The sequence below is a fragment of the Mesoplodon bidens genome (genome assembly GCF_964165515.1).
Source record: "Mesoplodon bidens genome assembly, chromosome: 2".
Lineage (NCBI taxonomy): Eukaryota > Metazoa > Chordata > Mammalia > Artiodactyla > Ziphiidae > Mesoplodon > Mesoplodon bidens.
In genome coordinates, this window is record NC_138177.1 from 132,244,251 (window position 1) to 132,263,386 (window position 19,136).

At 37.8% G+C, this 19,136-nt stretch overlaps 1 protein-coding gene across 3 annotated transcripts in view; it reads left to right on the forward strand.

The window, feature by feature from the left end:
- Nucleotides 1-19,136, forward strand: part of ITGB3BP (integrin subunit beta 3 binding protein) — an 86,590-nt gene that overhangs the window by 46,365 nt on the left and 21,089 nt on the right. For all 3 annotated transcript variants that reach the window (XM_081225788.1, XM_081225789.1, XM_081225790.1), the window contains exon 4: nt 6,404-6,473. In XM_081225788.1, the coding sequence (XP_081081914.1) occupies nt 6,404-6,473 (70 nt within the window). The remainder of the gene's footprint in view (nt 1-6,403; nt 6,474-19,136) is intronic.

Genomic DNA, 19,136 nt, shown 5'->3' on the forward strand with positions numbered 1-19,136 from the left:
TATTCCTAGGTATTTTATTCTTTCTGTTGCAGTGGTAAGTGGGAGTGTTTCCTTAATTTCTCTTTCAGATTTTTCATCATTAATGTATAGGAATGCCAGAGATTTCTGTGCATTAATTTTGTATCCTGCTCCTTTACCAAATTCATTGATTAGCTCTAGTAGTTTTCTGGTAGCATCTTAAGGATTCTCCATGTATAGTATCATGTCATCTGCAATCCAATTTGGATTCTTTTTATTTCTTTTTCTTCTCTGATTGCTGTGGCTAAAACTTCCAAAACTGTGTTGAATAATAGTGGTAAGATTGGGCAACCTTATCTTGTTCCTGATCTTAGTGGAAGTGGTTTCAATTTTACACCACTGAGAATGATGTTGGCCATGGGTTTGTCATATATGGCCTTTGTTATGTTGAGGTAAGTTCCCTCTATGCTTACTTTCTGGAGAGTTTTTATCATAAATGGGTGATGAATTTTGTCGAAAGCTTTTTCTGTCTCTATTGAGATGATCATATGGTTTTTATCCTTCAATTTGTTAATATTGTGTATCACACTGATTGATTGGCATACATTGAAGAATCCTTGCATTCCTGGGATAAACCCCACTTGATCATGGTGTATGATTCTTATAATGTGCTGTTGGATTCTCTTTGCTAATATTTTGTTGAGGATCTTTGCATCTATGTTCATCAGTGATGTTGGCCTGTAGTTTTCTTTGTTTGTGACATCTTTGTCTGGTTTTGGTATCAGGGTGATGGTGGCCTCGTAGAATGAGTTTGGGAGTGTTCCTCCCTCTGCTATATTTTGGAAGAGTTTGAGAAAGATAGGTGTTAGCTCTTCTCTAAATGTTTGATAGAATTTGCCTGTGAAGCCATCTGGTCCTGGGCTTTTGTTTGTTGGAAGATTTTTAATCACAGTTTCAATTTCAGTGATTGTGACTGGTCTGTTTATACTTTCTGTTTCTTCCTGATTCAGTCTCAGAAGGTTGTGCTTTTGTAAGAAATTGTCCATTTCTTCCAGGTCGTCCCTTTTACTGGCATATAGTTGCTTGTAGTAATCTCTCATGATCCTTTGTATTTCTGCAGTGTCAGTTGTTACTTCTCCTTTTTCATTTCTCATTCTGTTGATTTGAGTCTTCACACTTTTCTTTTTGATGAGTCTGGCTAATGGTTTATCAATTTTGCTTATCTTCTCAAAGAACCAGCTTTTAGTTTTATTGATCTTTGCCATTGTTTCCTTCATTTCTTTTTCATTTATTTCAGATCTGATCTTTACGATTTCATTCCTTCTTCTAACTTTGGGGTTTTATTGTTCTTGTTTCTCTCATTGCTTTAGGTGTAAGTTTATATTGTTTATTTGAGATTTTTCTTATTTCTTGAGGGAGGATTGTGCTGCTCTAAACTTCCCTCTTAGAACTGCTTTTGCTGCATCCCATAGGTTTTGGGTCATTGTGTTTTCATTGTCATTTGTTTCTAGGTTTTTTTCCTATTAGAACTTTATGTTTTTTAAAAGCTTTTTTAAAAAAATTTATTTTATTTTATTTATTATAGGCTGTGTTGGGTCTTTGTTGCTATGCGCGGGCTTTCTTTGGTTGCAGTGAGCAGGATCTACTGTTTGTTGTGGTGTATGGGCTTCTCACTGCGGTGGCTTCCCTTGTTGCAGAGCATAGGCTCTAGGTGCACAAGCTTCAGTAGCTGTGGCTCATGGGCTCAGTAGTTGTTTCTCGTGGGCTCTAGAGCACAGGCTCAGTAGTTGTGGCACACAGGCTTAGTTGCGCCACAGCATGTGGGATCTTCCCAGACCAGGGCTTGAACCCATGTCCCCTGCATTGGCAGGTGGATTCTTAACCACTGCGCCACCAGGGAAGCCCTGTTTCTGGGTATTTTTTGATTTCCTCTTTGATTTCTTCAGTGATCTCTTGGTTATTTACTAGCGTATTGTTTAGCCTCCATGTGTTTGTATTTTTTACCGTTTTCTTCCTGTACTTGATATCTAGTCTCATAACAATGTGGTTGGAAAAGATACTTGATATGATTTCAATTTTCTTAAATTTACCAAGGCTTGATTTGTGACCCATGATATCATCTATCCTGGAGAATGTTCCATGAGCACTTGAGAAGAAAGTGTATTCTGTTGGTTTTGGATGGAATGTCCTATAAATATAAATGAAGTCCATCTTGTTTACTGTGTCATTTAAAGCTTGTGTTTCCTTATTTATTTTCATTTTGGATGATCTGTCCATTGGTGAAAGTGGGGTGTTAAAGTCCCCTAGTATGATTATGTTACTGTAGATTTCCCCTTCTATGGCTGTTAGCATTTGCCTTATGTATTGAGGTGCTCCTATGTTGGGTGCATAAATATTTACAATTGTTATATCTTCTTGGATTGATCCCTTGATCATTATGTAGTGTCCTTCTTTGTCTCTGGTAATAGTCTTTATTTTAAAGTCTATTTTGTCTGATATGAGAATTGCTACTCCATCTTTCTTTTGATTTCCATTTGCATGGAATATCTTTTTCCATTCCCTCACTTTCAGTTTGTATGTGTCCCTAGGTCTGAAGTGGGTCTCTTGTAGACAGCATGTATACAGGTCTTGTTTTTATATCCATTCAGCCAGTCTTTGTCTTTTGGTTGGAGCATTTAATCCATATACATTTATGGTAATTATCAATAAGTATGTTCCTATTACCATTTTCTTAATTGTTTTGGGTTTGTTATTGTAGGTGTTTTCCTTCTCTTGTGTTTCCTGCCTAGAGAAGTTCTTTTAGCATTTGCTGTAAAGCTGGTTTGCTGGTGCTGAATTCTCTTAGCTTTTGCTCGTGTGTAAAGTTTTAATTCCTCTGTCATATCTGAGATCTTTGCTGGGAAGAGTAATCTTGGTTGTAGGTTTTTCCCTTCCTTCACTTTAAATATGTCCTGCCACTCCCTTCTGGCTTGTAGAGTTTCTGCTGGAAGATCAGCTGTTAACCTTATGGGGATTCCCTTGTATGTTATCTGTTGCTTTTCCCTTGCTGCTTTTAATAGTTTTTCTTTGTATTTAATTTTTGTTTTGTTTTGTTTTGTTTTTGCGGTACGTAGGCCTCTCACTGTTGTGGCCTCTCCTCTTGCGGAGCACAGGCTCCAGACACACAGGCTCAGCAGCCATGGCTCACAGGCCTAGCCACTCCGCGGCATGTGGGATCTTCCTGGACCGGGGCACGAACCCGCATCCCCTGCATCGGCAGGCAGACTATGAACCACTGCGCCACCAGGGAAGCCCTGTATTTAATTTTTGATAGCTTGATTAATAGGTGTCTTGGTGTGTTTCTCCTTGGATTTATCCTGTATGGGACTCTCTGTGCTTCGTGGACTTGATTGACTATTTCCTTTCCCATATTAGGGAAGTTTTCAACTATAATCTCTTGAAGTATTTTCTCAGTCCCTTTCTTTTTCTCTTCTTCTTCTGGGACCCCTAGAATTCGAATGTTGGTGCGTTTAATGTTGTCCCAGAGGTCTCTGACACTGTCCTCAATTCTTTTTTTTTTTTTTTTTTTTTCTTTTTGCGGTATGCGGGCCTCTCACTGTTGTGGCCTCTCCCGTTGCGGAGCACAGGCTCCGGATGCGCAGGCCCAGCGGCCATGGCTCATGGGCCCAGCCGCTCCGCGGCATATGGGATCCTCCCAGACCGGGGCACGAACCCGTATCCCCTGCATCGGCAGGCGGACTCTCAACCACTGCGCCACCAGGGAGGCCCCTGTCCTCAATTCTTTTCATTTTTTTTTCTTTATTCTGCTCTGCAGTAGCTATTTCTACTATTTTATCTTCCAGGTCACTTATCCATTCTTCTGCCTCCGTTATTCTGCTATTGATTCCTTCTAGAGAATTTTAAATTTCATTTATTGTGTTGTTCATCATTGTTTGTTTGCTCTTTAGTTCTTCTAGGTCATTGTTAAACGTTTCTTGTATTTTCTCCATTCTATTTCCAAGATTTTGGATCATCTTTACTATCATTACTCTGGATTCTTTTTCAGGTATACTGCCTATTTCCTCTCCATTTGTTTGGTCTGGTGGGTTTTTACCTTGCTCCTTCATCTGCTGTGTATTTATTTCTCTGTCTTCTCATCTTGCTTAACTTACTGTGTTTTGGGTCTCCTTTTTGCAGGCTTCAGGTTCTTAGTTCCCATTGTTTTTGGTGTCTGCCCCCAGTGGGTAAGGTTGGTTCAGTGGGTTGTGGAAGCTTCCTGGTGGAGGGGACTGGTGCCTGTGTTCTGGTGGATGAGGCTGGATCTTGTCTTTCTGGTGAGCAGGACTGCATCCAGTGGTATGTTTTGGAGTATCTGTGAACTTATTATGAGTTTAGACAACCTCTCTGCTAATGGGTGGGGTTGTGTTCCTGTTTTGTTAGTTGTTTGGCATGGGGTGTCCAGCACTGGAGCTTGCTGGTCGTTGAGTGGAGCTGGGTCTTAGTATTGAGATGGAGATCTCTGGGAGAGCTCTCGCTGATTGATATCATGTGTCGCTGGGAGGTCTCTGGTGGTCCAATGTCCTGAACTCGGCTCTCCCACCTCAGGGCTCAGGCCTGACACCCAGCCGGAGCACCAAGACCCTGTCAGCTACATAGCTCAGAAGAAAAGGGAGAAAAAAAAGAAAGTAAGAAAAAATAATTTTTTTTAGTAAAATAAAATAAAGTTATTAAAATTAAAAATTATTAAAATAGGAAAGGTAATAAAAAAAGAGCAGAGCAGCAAAACCAATAAACAAATCTACCAAAGATAACAAGTGCTAAAAACTAAGATAAACATAAAAATCAGAAACTAGTCAGTCACATACAGCAAACCCCAAGTCTGTAGTTGCTTCCAAAGTCCACCGCCTCAATTTTGGGATGATTTGTTGTCTATTCAGGTGTTCCACAGATGCAGGGTACATCAAGTTGATTGTGGAGATTTAATCCGCTCCTCCTGAGGCTGCACAAAGAAATTTCCCTTTCTCTTCTTTGTTGGCGCAGCTCCTAGGGTTCAGCTTTGGATTTGGCCCTGCCTCTGCATGTATGTCGCCCTCTGGCATCTGTTCTTCGCCCAGAAAGGACAGGGTTAAAGGAGCAGCTGATTCGGGGGCTCTGGCTCACTCAGGCTATGGGGAGGTAAGGGTACAGAATGTGTGGTGAGCCTGCGGTGGCAGAGCCAGCATAACGCTGCAACAGCCTGAGGCATGCCGTGTGTTCTCCTGGGGAAGTTGTCCCTGGATCACGGGACCCTGGCTGTGGCGGACTGCACAGGCTCCCCGGGGCATGGGTGTGGATATTGACCTGTGCTTGCACACAGGATTCTTGGTGACTGGAGCAGCAGCGTTAGTGTTTCATGCCTGTCCCTGGTGTCCGGGCTGATAGCCGTGGCTTGCACCCGTCTCTGAAGTTCCTTTAGTTGGTGCTCTGAATCTCCTCTCCTCGCGCACCCCAAAACAATGGTCTTTTGACTCGTAGGCAGTTCCAGACTTTTCTTGCACTCCCAGCTAGCTGTGGTGCACTAGCCCCCTTCAGGCTGTGTTCACACAGCCAACCCCAGTCCTCTCCCTGGGATCTGACCTCTGTAGCCGAAGCTGAAGCTCCCAGCCCCCACCTGCCCTGGCGGGTGGGCAGACAAGCCTCTTGGGCTGGTGAGTGCTGGTCGTCATTGATCCTCTGTGCAGGAGTCTCTCTGCTTTGCCCTCTGCACCCCTGTTGCTGTGCTCTCCTCCATGGCTCCGAAGCTTTACCCCTGGCACGCCCCGTCTCCGCCAGTGAAGGGGCTTCCTAGTGTGTGGAAACTTTTCCTCCTTCACTGCTCCCTCCCAGAGGCACAGGTCCTGTCCCTGTTCTTTTGTCTCTGTTTTTTCTTTTTTCTTTTGCCCTACCCAGGTACATAGGGAATTTCTTGCCTTTTGGGAAGCTTGAGGTCTTCTGCTAGCGTTCAGTAGGTGTTCTCTAGGGGCTGTTCCACGTGTAGATGTATTTCTGATGTATTTGTGAGGAGGAAGATAATCTCCATGTCTTACTCCTCCACCATCTTGAAGGTCCCTCCTCGTTAAAATATTTGATGAAAACCTAATGTATTTTAAACTAATTATATTATCAAAGTGGGTTTATCTAGTTTTTCTTTTTAATATACCAAGCCCCAATGGAAATTTTATTCAAAAGATTATTTCTTCTATATAATGTAATCATGAATAAAAAATTAGGAGACTGGTAAATTAAAAATAATAACTACCTATTGAAAAGTTATCCACAATAGTGAAAAAATTTTCCCATAGCAAATTTCAGGATACTTACTCTTTACCTACTCTTCTTTCATTTGTCTACCCTTTTATTTTCTATTGAAAAGTTGATGATTTAAATTCTATTTAAAATTTGACAGTTTTTGCCTTAACTTTATGTTCTTTTTATTGCACACATATAGGAAAGAGGAAAAACTGGAATCACCTCAGTATAACCGAAAGAAAGGAATCTACTACACAAGACAATGATGAGTAAGTGTGTTGTTGCTGAAATAATATACTCGTGTGTCTTAAAAGAAAAAGGTCATATTTGTTAAAGTGATGATTTAAGATAAATCATTTCTTTGCAGAAATGAATAGTTTATACCTGAGTAGAAGTATTTTTTCTTAAAGAAGTAAAATACTTTATTTATTATGTGTTTTGCCATGTTCATATGATGGTGATATATGATACCTTTATTTTAATACCCATTTAGCCCAGTTTCCCCAGCCTATGCATAAGAGACTAGCTTAGGGTAAAACTGAGGGAAACACCCTCTTTGGATTTACATGGATGGACAAGTAATACATTGTCTTGGAACATAATTGCTGGTTCAAAAGCTAGGAACACAGTGAAGCCAGCAGAGTAAGGAATCTAGAGGAACCTAGAAGGCTTATCGGCCATCAATTATTTTCATATTGGCCTGTCAAGGGTGCCTTGAATGAAGTCATTATGTGTAAAAAGTTACTGCCTATGTATTCTGGGAAGAATATTTATATCTATCCACTGAGGCTGGAAAAATTGAAATAAGCAGAACAGGGGGTTAAAGTTTTAAAGTACTTCATATGTTCAGCTCATTTACCTTTCCAGCTGTATCTTCTGTGTGCCATACAATATGATGGATGGGTAAAGATGAGGAAAATGAAACATCTACCCATTGGGAGCTTATGGTCTCATTTTGTAAGTTAATATATCTACTCTAACTTAGAAATGGGTTATGGGTTATGTTTCGAAATGTTATTTGTTTATTTATTTAAATTGAAGTATAGTTGATTTACAATGTTGTGTTAGATTCAGGTGTACAGCAAAGCAATTCAGTTTTATATACACATATATATATGTGTGTGTGTATATATATATATATATATATGTTATTACAACCTATAGGTTATTATAAGATATTGAATATAGTTCCCTGTGCTATACAGTAGGCCCTTGTTTATCTATTTTATATTGAGTAATGTGAATCTGTTAATCCCAAACTGCTAATTTATCCTTCCCTTCCCCCCACTTTTCCCTTGGTAACTATAAGTTTGTTTTCTATGTCTGTGAGTCTGTTTCTGTTTTGTAAGCAAGTTCATTTGTATCATGTTTTTTTAGATTCCACATATAAGTGATATCATATGATATTTGTATTTCTCTGTCTGACTTACTTTACTTAGTATCATCTCTAGGTCCTTTCATGTTGCTGCAAATGGCATTATTTCATTCTTTTTATGGCTAAGTAATATCCCATTGTGTATATACACCACACCCTGTTTATCCATTCATCTGTCAGTGGACATTTAGGTTGCTTTGGTGTCTTGGCTATTGTAAATAGCACGGCAATGAACATTGGGGTGCATGTATCCTTTCAAACCATGTTTTTATCTGTATATATGCCCAGGAGTGGGGTTGCTAGATCATATGGTAGCTCTATTTTTAGTTTTTTAAGGAACCTCCGTACTGTTCTCCATAGCAGCTGTACCACTTTACATTCCCACCAACAGTGTAGGAGGGTTCCCTTTTCTCCACACCCTATCCAGCATTTATTATTTGTAGACTTTCTGATGATGGCCATTCTGACTGGTGTGAGGTGCTTTCTCATTGTAGTTTTGATGTGCATTTCTCTAGTAATTAGCAATGTTGAGCATCTTTTCATGTGCCTCTTCGTTATCTGTATGTCTTCTTTGGAGAAATGTCTATTTAAGTCTTCTGCCCATTTTTTGATTGGGTTGTTTGTTTTTTTGTTATTGAGCCACATGAGCTCTTTGCAAATTTTGGAGACTAATCCCTTATTGGTTGCATTGTTTGCAAATATTTTCTCCCATTCTGTGGGTTGTCTTTTTGTATTGCTTATGGTTTCCTTTGCTGTGCAAAAGCTTTTAGGTTTAATTAGGTCCCATTTGTTTAATTTAGTTTTTATTACCATTACGCTAGGAGTCAGCTCGAAAAAGATATTGCTGCGATTTATGTCAAAGACTGTTCTGCCTGTGTTTTCCTCTGTGAGTTTTATAGTATCCAGTCTTACATTTAGATCTTTAATACATTTTATTTTTGTATATGGTGTTAGAGAATGTCCTAATTTCATCTTTCTACATGTAGTTGTTTGGTTTTCTCATCACCACTCATTGAAGAGACTGTCTTTTCTCCATTGTATATTCTTGCCTCCTTTGAACAAGTAGATTAATTGATCATAAGTGCGTGGGTTTATTTCTGGTCTCTCCTGTTCCATTGATCTATGTGTCTGTTTTTGTGCCAGTACTGTACTGTTTTGATGACTGTAGCTTTGCAGTATAGCCTGAAGTCAGGGAGCCTGATTCCTCCAGCTCCATTCTTTCTCAGGATTGTTTTGGCTCTTCAGGGTCTTTTGTGTTTCCATACAAATTTTTAAATTACTTGTTCTAGTTCTGTGAAAAATGCTATTGGTAATTTGATAGGGATTGCTCTGAATCTGTAGATTTCCTTGGGTAGTATGGTCATTTTAGCAATATTGAGTCTTCCAATCCAGGTGTACGGTATGTGTTTCTGTTTGTGTCATCTTCAGTTTCTTTCATCAGGGCCTTATTGTTTTTGGAGTACAGGTCTTTTTCCTCCTTTGGTAGGTTTATTCCTAGGTATTTTATTCTGTTGGATATGCTGGTAAATGGGATTGTTTAATTTCTCTTTCATTGTTAGTGTATAGAAATGCAACAGATTTCTGTATATTAATTTTGTATCCTGCAACTTTACCAATTTATTGATGAGCTCTAGTAGTTTTATGGAGGCATCTCTAGGATTTTCTAGGTATAGTATCATGTCATCTGTAAACAGTGACAGTTTTACTTCTTTTACTTCATTTCCAATTTGGATTACTTTTATTTGTTTTTCTTCTCTGATTGCTGTGGCGAAGACTTCCAAAACTATGTTGAATAAAAGTGGCAAGAGAGGGCATCCTTGTCTTGTTCCTGATCTTAGAGGAAATGCTTCCAGCTTTTCACTGTTGAGTATGATATTAGCTGTGGGTTTGTCATATATGGCCTGTATTATGTTGAGGTATATGCCCTCTACACCCACTTTCTGGAGAGTTTTTATCATAAATGGATGTTGAATTTTATCAGAAGCTTTTTCTGCATCTATTGAGATGATCACATGCTTTTTATTATTCATTTGTTAATGTGGTGTTTCATGTTGATTGATTTGCTGATATTGAAAAATCCTTGCATCCCTGGGATAAATTCCACTTGATCATGATGTATGATCCTTTTTTTTTAATTTAATTTAATTTAATTTTTTTATTTATTTATTTTATTTATTTTTTTTTATTAGTTTCTGCTTTATAACAAAGTGAATCAGTCATACATATACATCTGTTCCCACATCCCTTCCCTCATGCATCTCCCTCCCTCCCACCCTCCCCATCCCACCCCTCCAGGCGGTCACAAAGCACTGAGCTGATCTCCCTGTGCTCTGCGGCTGCTTCCCACTATCTATCTACCTTACGTTTGGTAGTGTATATATGTCCATGCCTCTCTTTCACTTTGTCACAGCTTACCCTTCCCCCTCCCCATATCGTCAAGTCCATTCTCAAGTAGGTCTGTGTCTTTATTCCCGTTTTACCCCTAGGTTCTTCATGACATTTTTTTAATTCCGTATATATGTGTTAGCATACGGTATTTGTCTTTCTCTTTCTGACTTACTTTTAATGTATCATTGGATTCGGTTTGCTCATATTTTGTTGAAGATTTTTACATGTGTGTATGGGCATGTAATTTTCTTTTTTTGTGATATGTTTGTCTGGTTTTGGTATCAGAGTTACATTGACTTCATAGAATGAGTTCAGAAGTGTTCCTTCCTCTGCAAGTTTTTGAATGGTTTCAAAAGGGTCAGTTTTAACTCTTGTCCAGATGTTTGGTAGAATTTGCCTGTGAAGCCATCTGATCCTGGGCTTTTGTTTTTTGGTAGTTTTTAAATTACTGTTTCAATTTCAGTAGTTGTGATTGGTCTGTTCATATTTTCTATTTCTTTCTGGTTCAATCTTGGGTCTGAGTGTTTTTTAAATCATTTGAGTGAACCTTAGAATGCATTTTCCATACAAATTGTGTTGTTATTTGTGGTTATAACCTCAAGTCAGGGCTACAAGTCTATTTTTTTCATAATGTAGGTGAAGTATAGTATTAAGCAGTAGTAGTCTAGATAAAAAGATATGGAGAGTGCCACTTAGAGTACAGTAGGGACAAAGGGAAGAGTTTTCTCAAAGAGGTCTCCTTCTTTGACAGCTTCATCTATCACCTGTACCCCTTTATCTGTTTTTATAGCTGCTTTCCCTAGCCATACTCCCCCCAGTTCCAAATATTTTCATGTGCCCTATCCCACAGATATTTTTGTTGTTAATTACCATTCCTCCTTCCTGTAACCAAAGTTCCAATTTCCTTGGTGAAACCAATCTCAACTAGATATTAAGTGAGAAGCATTATTTTTTTGTTTAACTCATTTAATATATTTTAAAAGAGACAGTAGATGTACATAATAAAAAGTCAAGCTGTACAAAAGGATATATAGAAAGCAAGTGGCAAGTAACAATTTTTGAATCACATATAATCTTGTATTTGAAAGCAATTACCTGTTAAAGCAAATTAATCTCTGATATAGTTGTATGAAGTATAACAAATTTAGAAGTAAAAGTAGACAAGCAATGAGAAAATATTTTTGGACAGTAGTGATACCATGTAAGCAAACCAGACTTAACTGTTGCTTTCCCCTGAATCAGCTCCACTTAAGCTATCCTAAGTTTTCATAGTGTTTTTCCTTTTTTCTTCTTCTGAACCCATCAATCTGCTTACAGCTTGACCTTTTTTTTTAACTTTTTATTTTATATTGGAGTATAGTTGATTAACAATGTTGTGTTAGTACAACAAAGTGATTCAGTTATACATATACATAGTAGCTCCCATAGCAGTGAGCTTTCAAGTAGCAAGGGAGGAGCAAGAACCTTTGTTATGGGTCACTTAGGAATTTGCCAATATTTATTTAATTTCCCTCAATATTTGTTTATGAAGATCCCTGTTATTTATGTATATAACTCCATGACTTGGTGTTAGAATTAATGAATTTAAGTACAAGCCAAGATATCTTACAATGTATAAAAATTATGTGTTTCTGATTGTTTTTTTCCACCCATCATAAAATTACTCAGACCTAGTCAACAGAGCTGTTTTGTTAGCTTTAGTAATAAGCTCTTTATTTATTCCATTTGTTTAGATTTGTTTTATTATTTTGTAAAACCATTCCAAAGACTTGGATTTTTTAAAACCTGAAATTAAACCGAACATTTTGTATTTTTAGATCAATTTTAAATGATTATAATATTTTATGTTTTGTTTTGGCAATTGTATTAGGTTGTGGTTTTCCAGAGAAGCAGAACCAATAGCAAATGTACATACATATAGTAATATAATAATAACAATAAAGATTTATTATTGATGTAATAATTATTAATTAATAATAGATTAATAATGAATTATATATACAATTACCTATATAGATAGATTTATTATGAGGAATTGACTCATGCAGTTATGGAGGCTAAGTCCTACATGTACCATCAGCAAGCTGGAGATCCAGGAAAGCCAGTGGTATAATTTCAGTCCAAGAGTAAAGGCCTGACGACCAGGGAAGCCAATGTGTAAATCTCAGTTCAAGGGCAGAAGAGCAATATCCCAGCTAAAGCAGGCAGGCAGAGAACCCATCCTCCCTTCCTCTGCTTTTTCTTCTATTCAGACCCTCAGTGGATTGGATGATGCCCACCCACATTGGGGAAGGCAATTTACTGAGCCAGTATTACTAAGACGGTTGCATAGCAGTGATTTTCTAACCCCATCATTCTTTCTGTTAGCTGGCCTTTTTGAAAGTCATGAGTTCATAGTGATATAGTGTCTTTCCTTGCCTTCCCCCTTTCCATATTTGCACTCCTTTTCAAACAGTAGATCTCTGGCTCCTATTAGCAGCAGTCCATTTGCACACTTGCTTATTCCTACAGTATACACAAAATGGTTTCAAAATTCCTGCACTGCTAAAAACAAACCTGCAAAAGCATTTTTGTTTGCATTCTTTTTGTCTTTAGTTTGAAGGTATATAGTCAAATTACTGTGTTCAGAACTACTTGGATTAGTTCTCCATATGAAGAATTAGTCAGTCATATGAAGTAGTTAGGTTAGCTTGTTGATGTTTATATGCAATTTTGATATTTTTTTCTCATCCTTTTTTATTTTTGTTTTTTGACTATGTAAAACAACTGATACGGTTCCAAAAGTCAAAACTTTACAAAAAAGTATACATAGAGGTGTGTTACTATTCCCTGCTGCATTCCCTCTGTGTAGTCCCTATAAGTAACCAAATTAATTAGTTTCTGGTTTACCTTTCATATGTATTTTTTTATAAAATTAAGCCGTTTCATTTATTTTATCTCATTTCTCTTCTTATACAAAGATGGCATACAATTTATACTCTTTCATACTTCGCTCTTTCCACTTACGAATATGTCCTGAAATCACTACCTGTTAATCGACTTGGCACGTTTTAAATGTAAGAATTCTCCAGCAGGAAAATATAGTTCCATGTTTTAGGTAAATTTTTTTTTCCCAGAAAACAAGCAATTAGTGACATGTCAATAAAGCTCAATATGTCAATAAAGTTTGTTTATAAATTAAACACCTATACATTAATATTTCATGTGAACGTCCATACTCTTTATTCTCTAAAAGGAAAATATATAATTCACTGCCATTGGTTTTTCTTCCTCTTTGCAATTTTTTGCTGCTGCTGGCACTGCTACAAAAAATGCAGTAATGGTAACTGTCCTTCTATAAAGTTTATTTTCATATAATTGTAGGTTTGTCATTTTGAGAAGTAAAACATAGATCATGTGTACCCTTTTCCCACTTTCCTGACATGATAACATCTTCCAAAGCTGCAGTACAATATCAGAACCAGGAAATTGACATTGACACAATGCACCAATCTTTATTCAGTTTTCTAAATTTTACAATACATATTCATTTGTATATGTGTGAATATGTTCTATGCAATTTTATCACATATGTAGGTTCATGTATCCACCACCACAGTCAAGATACAGAATAGTCCTGTCACCACAAGGATCCCTCCTACTGTATAAAGTGTATTTTCAGTCACTGGTTTATTCTCTTATAGGCAGAAGAGTAACTTTTATTTCTATACTAATCCAAATAAGACCTTTTTAAAAGTAATGTTATGCCAGAAATGGGTTTTGTTTTTTGTTTTTTATCTATACAATTTAATTGTGACAAGTAACCACATTTCAGAATCCTGATTTTCTCTTTACTGTATTTTAAGTATTTAATCAAAGAACAAGAATACTGACTTATGGATCATTTTCTGCTTAAATGAGGGTCTCTGGGGGTAAGTTAGTTGAAAATGTTTATCAGAAGCTTAGGATGAAGATATAGTTATGCCTATATTCTGTAGGTGATCAAAGACTAAGAGGGAAACCAGTATTTACTTTTATTTTCAACTGTTTAAAATTCTTGAAAGGAAAGAATGAAAACTTTCCTCCAAACATCAGTAACAAGACAAGCATGCTCACTTTCACCACTGGTATTCAATATTTTACTGAAAATTCTAGCCAGAGCAATTAGATAAGAAAAAGAATGAAAAGGCATCCAACTGGAAAAGAAGAAATAAAACTATCTCTATTTGCAGATGACATGATCCTATAGAGAGAGACTCCTGAAGAATGCACAAGAAACTGCTAGTACTAATAAACAAATTCAGCAAAATTACAGGGTATATGATCAATACACAAAAATCAATTGCGTTTCTATACACCTGCAGTAAACAATTTGAAAAGGAAATGAAGGAGGCAATTCTATTTACAGTAGCATTTAAAAGAATAAAATACCTAGGAATAAATTTAACCAAAGAGGTGAAAGACTTGTACACTGGAAACTGCAAAGTATTGCTGAGAGAAATTAAAGAAGACCTAAATAAATGGAAAGACAGCCTGTGTTCATGGGCAGAAGATTTAATTTGTTAAGATGTCAATACTTCTACCCAAAGTGATCTACAGATTCAGTGTAATGCCTATCAAAATTCCACACCATGTACAAAAATTATTCAGTCATAAAAAGCAACGAGGTTCTGATATATGCTACAAACACAACGAACCTTGAAAGCATATGGTAAGTGAAATAAGCCAAATGCAAAAGGACAAACATACAATTCCAATTATATGCAATATCTAGAATAGACAACTTCACAGAGACAGAAAGTAGATCAGAGATTACCAGAGGCTAAGGGTTATTGCTTAATGTTACAGAGTTTCTGTTTGTGGTAATAGAATAGTTTTGAAAATAGATAGTGATGGTTGTACGATGTTGTGAATGTAACTAGTACCACTGAATTGTACACTTTAAAATGGTGAAAATGGCAAATCTTATATATATTTTGCCACAATAAGAAAAAAATTTTTCAATTAAAAACCAGCTACAGAGACTACTTGAATATGCATTTTCTGGCAAGAAAGCAGAGTAGAAGGATGTGAACTCATGCCTTCTTACAAAAACATCAAAATCACAACTAACTGCTGAACAACCATCAGCAAAAAATGCTGGAACCTACCAAAAAAGATACTGTACATCCAAAGACAAAGAATATGCCACAACAAGATGGTAGGAAGGGCACAATCATGATAAAATCAAATTCTAAACCTTCCTGGTGGGCGACCCACAAACTGGAAAATAATTATACCACAGAAGTTCTCCCACGGGAGTGGAAGTCCTGAGCCCCACGTCAGGCTTCCCAGCCTGGGGGTCTGGTAATGGGAGGAGAATCTGGCTTTGAAGACCAGTGGGGTTTGATCGCAGGAATTCCACAGGACTGGGGGAAACAGAAATTCCACTCTTGGAGGGCACACACAAGGTCTCATGCACCAGAAGCCAGGGAAAAAAAACAGTAACCTCATAAGAGACTGGGCCAGACCTACCTACTAGTGTTGGAGTGTCTCCTGCCAAGGCTGGGGGTGGCTGTAGCTCACTGCGGGGACAAAGACACCGGCAGCAGCAGTTCTGGCAAGTACTTATTAGCATGCGCCCTCCTGGAGGTCGCCATTTCCTCCCCAAGACCTAGCCCCACCCAACAGCCCATAGGCTCTAGTGCTGGGACACATCAGGCCAAACAATCAACAGGGCAGGAACGTAGCCCCACCCATCAGCAGTCAGGCTGCTTAAAGTCTTCCTGAGCACGGCGCTGCCCACGAGAGGGCAAGAACCAATAAACCTACTTAAGTAGACAAAAGACATGTAGTCTGAAAGCTATAAGAAGCTGATGAAAGAAATCAAAGGTGACATAAACAGATGGAAATATATACAATGTACTTGGATTGGAAGAATTGATATTGTCAAAATGATTATACTAACCAAGGCAATCTACAGATTCAGTGCAATCCCTATCAAATTACCAAGAGCATTTTTCACAGAACTAGAACAAAAAAATCTTAAAATTTGTATGGAGACACAAAAGACCCTGAATAGCCAAAGCAATCTTGAGAAAGAAAAACAGCTGGAGGAATCAGTCTCCCTGACTTCAGACTATACTACAAAGCTACAGTCATCAAAGCAGTATACTACTAGCACAAAACAGAAATATAGGTCAATGGAACAGGATAGAAAGCCCAGAAATAAATCCACACACCTATAGTCAATTAATCTATGACAGAGGAGGCAAAACTATACAACAGAGGAAAGATAGTCTCTTCAATAAATGGTGCTGGGAAAACTGGACAGCAACATATAAAAAAATGAAATTAGGACATTCTCCAACACCATATACAAAAATAAACTCAAAATGGATTAAAGACCTAAATGTAAGACTGGGTACTATAAAACTCCTAGAGGAAAACATAGGCAGAACACTCTTTGATGTAAATCACAGCAGTATCTTTTTCGAGCTGACTCCTAGCATAATGGAAATAAAAACTAAAATAAACAAATGGGACCTAATTAAACCTAAAAGCTTTTGCACAGCAAAGGAAACCATAAACAATACGAAAAGACAACCCACAGAATGGGAGAAAATATTTGCAAACAATGCAACCAACAAGGGATTAGTCTCCAAAATTTGCAAAGAGCTCATGTGGCTCAATCACAAAAAAACAAACAACCCAATCAAAAAATGGGCAGAAGACTTAAATAGACATTTCTTCAAAGAAGACATACAGATGACCAAGAGACACATGAAAAGATGCTCAACATCACTAATTACTAGAGAAATGCACATCAAAACTACAATGAGAAATCACCTCACACTGGTCAGAATGGCCATCCTCAGAAAGTCTACAAATAATAAATGCTGGAGAGGGTGTGGAGAAAAGGGAACCCTCCTACACTGTTGATGGGAATGTAAAGTGGTACAGCTGCTATGGAGAACAGTATAGAGGTTCCTTAAAAAACTAAAAATAGAGCTACCATATGATCTAGCAATCCCACTCCTGGGCATATATCCAGAGAAAAACATGGCTTGAAAGGATACACGTGCCCCAATGTTCATTGCAGTGCTATTTACAATAGCCAAGACATGGAAGCAACCTAAATGTCCATTGACAGATGAATGGATAAAGTAGGTGTGGTACATATATACAATGGAATATTACTCAGCCATTAAAAAGAATGAAATAATGCCATTTGCAGCAACATGGATGGACCTGGAGATTATCATACTAAGTGAAGTAAGTTAGAGAAAAACAGGTATCATATGAAATTGCTGATATGCAGAAACTAAAAAAAAATGATACAAATGAACTTACTTATAAAACAGAAACAGACTCACAGACCTAGAGAGAGAACTTATGGTTACCAGGGTGGAAGGGTAGGAGGGAGGGATAGACTGGGAATTTGAGATTGACATGTACACACTGCTATATTTAAAATGGATAACCTTGGTCAGCTAATCTATTACAGAGAAGGCAAGGATATACAATGGAGAAAAGACAGTCTCTTCAGTAAGTGGTGCTGGGAAAACTGGACAGCTACATGTAAAAGAATGAAATTAGAACACTCCCTAACACCATACACAAAAATAAACTCAAAATGGATTAGAGACCTAAATGTAAAACCGGGCACTATAAAACTCTTGGAGGAAAATATAGGAAGAACACTCTTTGACATAAATCACAGCAAGATCTTTTTGGATCCACCTCCTAGAGTAATGGAAATAAAAACAAAAATAAACAAATGGGACCTAATGAAACTTCAAAGCTTTTGCACAGCAAAGGAAACCATAAGCAATACAAAAAGACAACCCTCAGAATGGGAGAAAATATTTGCAATCAAATCAACGGACAAAGGATTAATCTCCAAAATATATAAACAGCTCATGCAGCTCAATATTAAAAAAACAAACAACCCAATCCAAAAATGGGCAGAAGACCTAATAGACATTTCTCCAAAGAAGACAGCACATGAAAAGCTGCTCAACATCACTAATTATTAGAGAAATGCAAATCAAAACTACAGTGAGGTAGGCTTCCCTGGTAGTGCAATGGTTAAGAATCCGCCTGCCAATGCAGGGGACATGGGTTCGAGCCCTAGTCTGGGAAGATCCCACATGCCGCGGAGCAACTAAGCCCAGGTGCCACAACTCCTGAGCCTGCACTCTAGAGCCCACAAGCCACAACTACTGAAGCCCGCACGCCTAGAGCCTGTGCTCCGCAACAAGAGAAGCCACCACAGTGAGAAGCCCGTGCACTGCAACAAAGAGTAGCTCCTGCTCGCCGCAACTAGAGAAAACGCACGCACAGCAACAAAGACCCAAAGCAGCCAAAAATAAATTAAATAAATAAGTAAATTTATAAAAAAACAAACAAAACTACAATGAGGTATCACCTCACACCAGTTAGAATGGGCATCATCAGAAAATCTACAAACAACAAATTCTGGAGAGGGTGTGGAGAAAAGGGAACCCTCTTGCGCTGTTGGTGGGAATGTAAATTGATACAGCCACTATGAAGAACAGTATGGAGGTTCCTTAAAAAACTAAAAATAGAACTACCATATGATCCAGCAATCCCACTACTGGGCATATACCCAGAGAAAGCCATAATTAAAAAAGACACATGCACCCCAGTGTTCATTGCAGCACTGTTTACAATAGCCAGGTCATGGAAGCAACCTAAATGCCAATTGACAGACGAATGGATAAAGATGATGTGGTACATATATACAATGGAATATTACTCAGCCATTAAAAGGAACGAAATTGGGTAATTTGTTGAGACGTGGATGGATCTAGAGACCGTCATACGGAGTGAAGTAAGTCAGAAAGAGAAAAACAAATATCGTATATTAGCGCATATATGTGGAACCTAGAAAAATGGTACAGATGAATCGGTTTGCAGGGCAGAAATTGAGACACAGATGTAGAGAACAAACGTATGGACACCAAGGGGGTAAAGCGGCGGGGGGAGGGGGTGATGAATTGGGCCATTGGGATTGACATGTATACACTGATGTGTATAAAATGGATGACTAATAAGAACCTGCTGTATAAAAAAATAAATAAAATTAAATTAAAAAATTAAAAAAAATAAAATAAAATAGTAACCAACCAGGACCTACTGTATAGCACAGGGAACTCTGCTCAGTATTCTGTAATAACCTAAATGG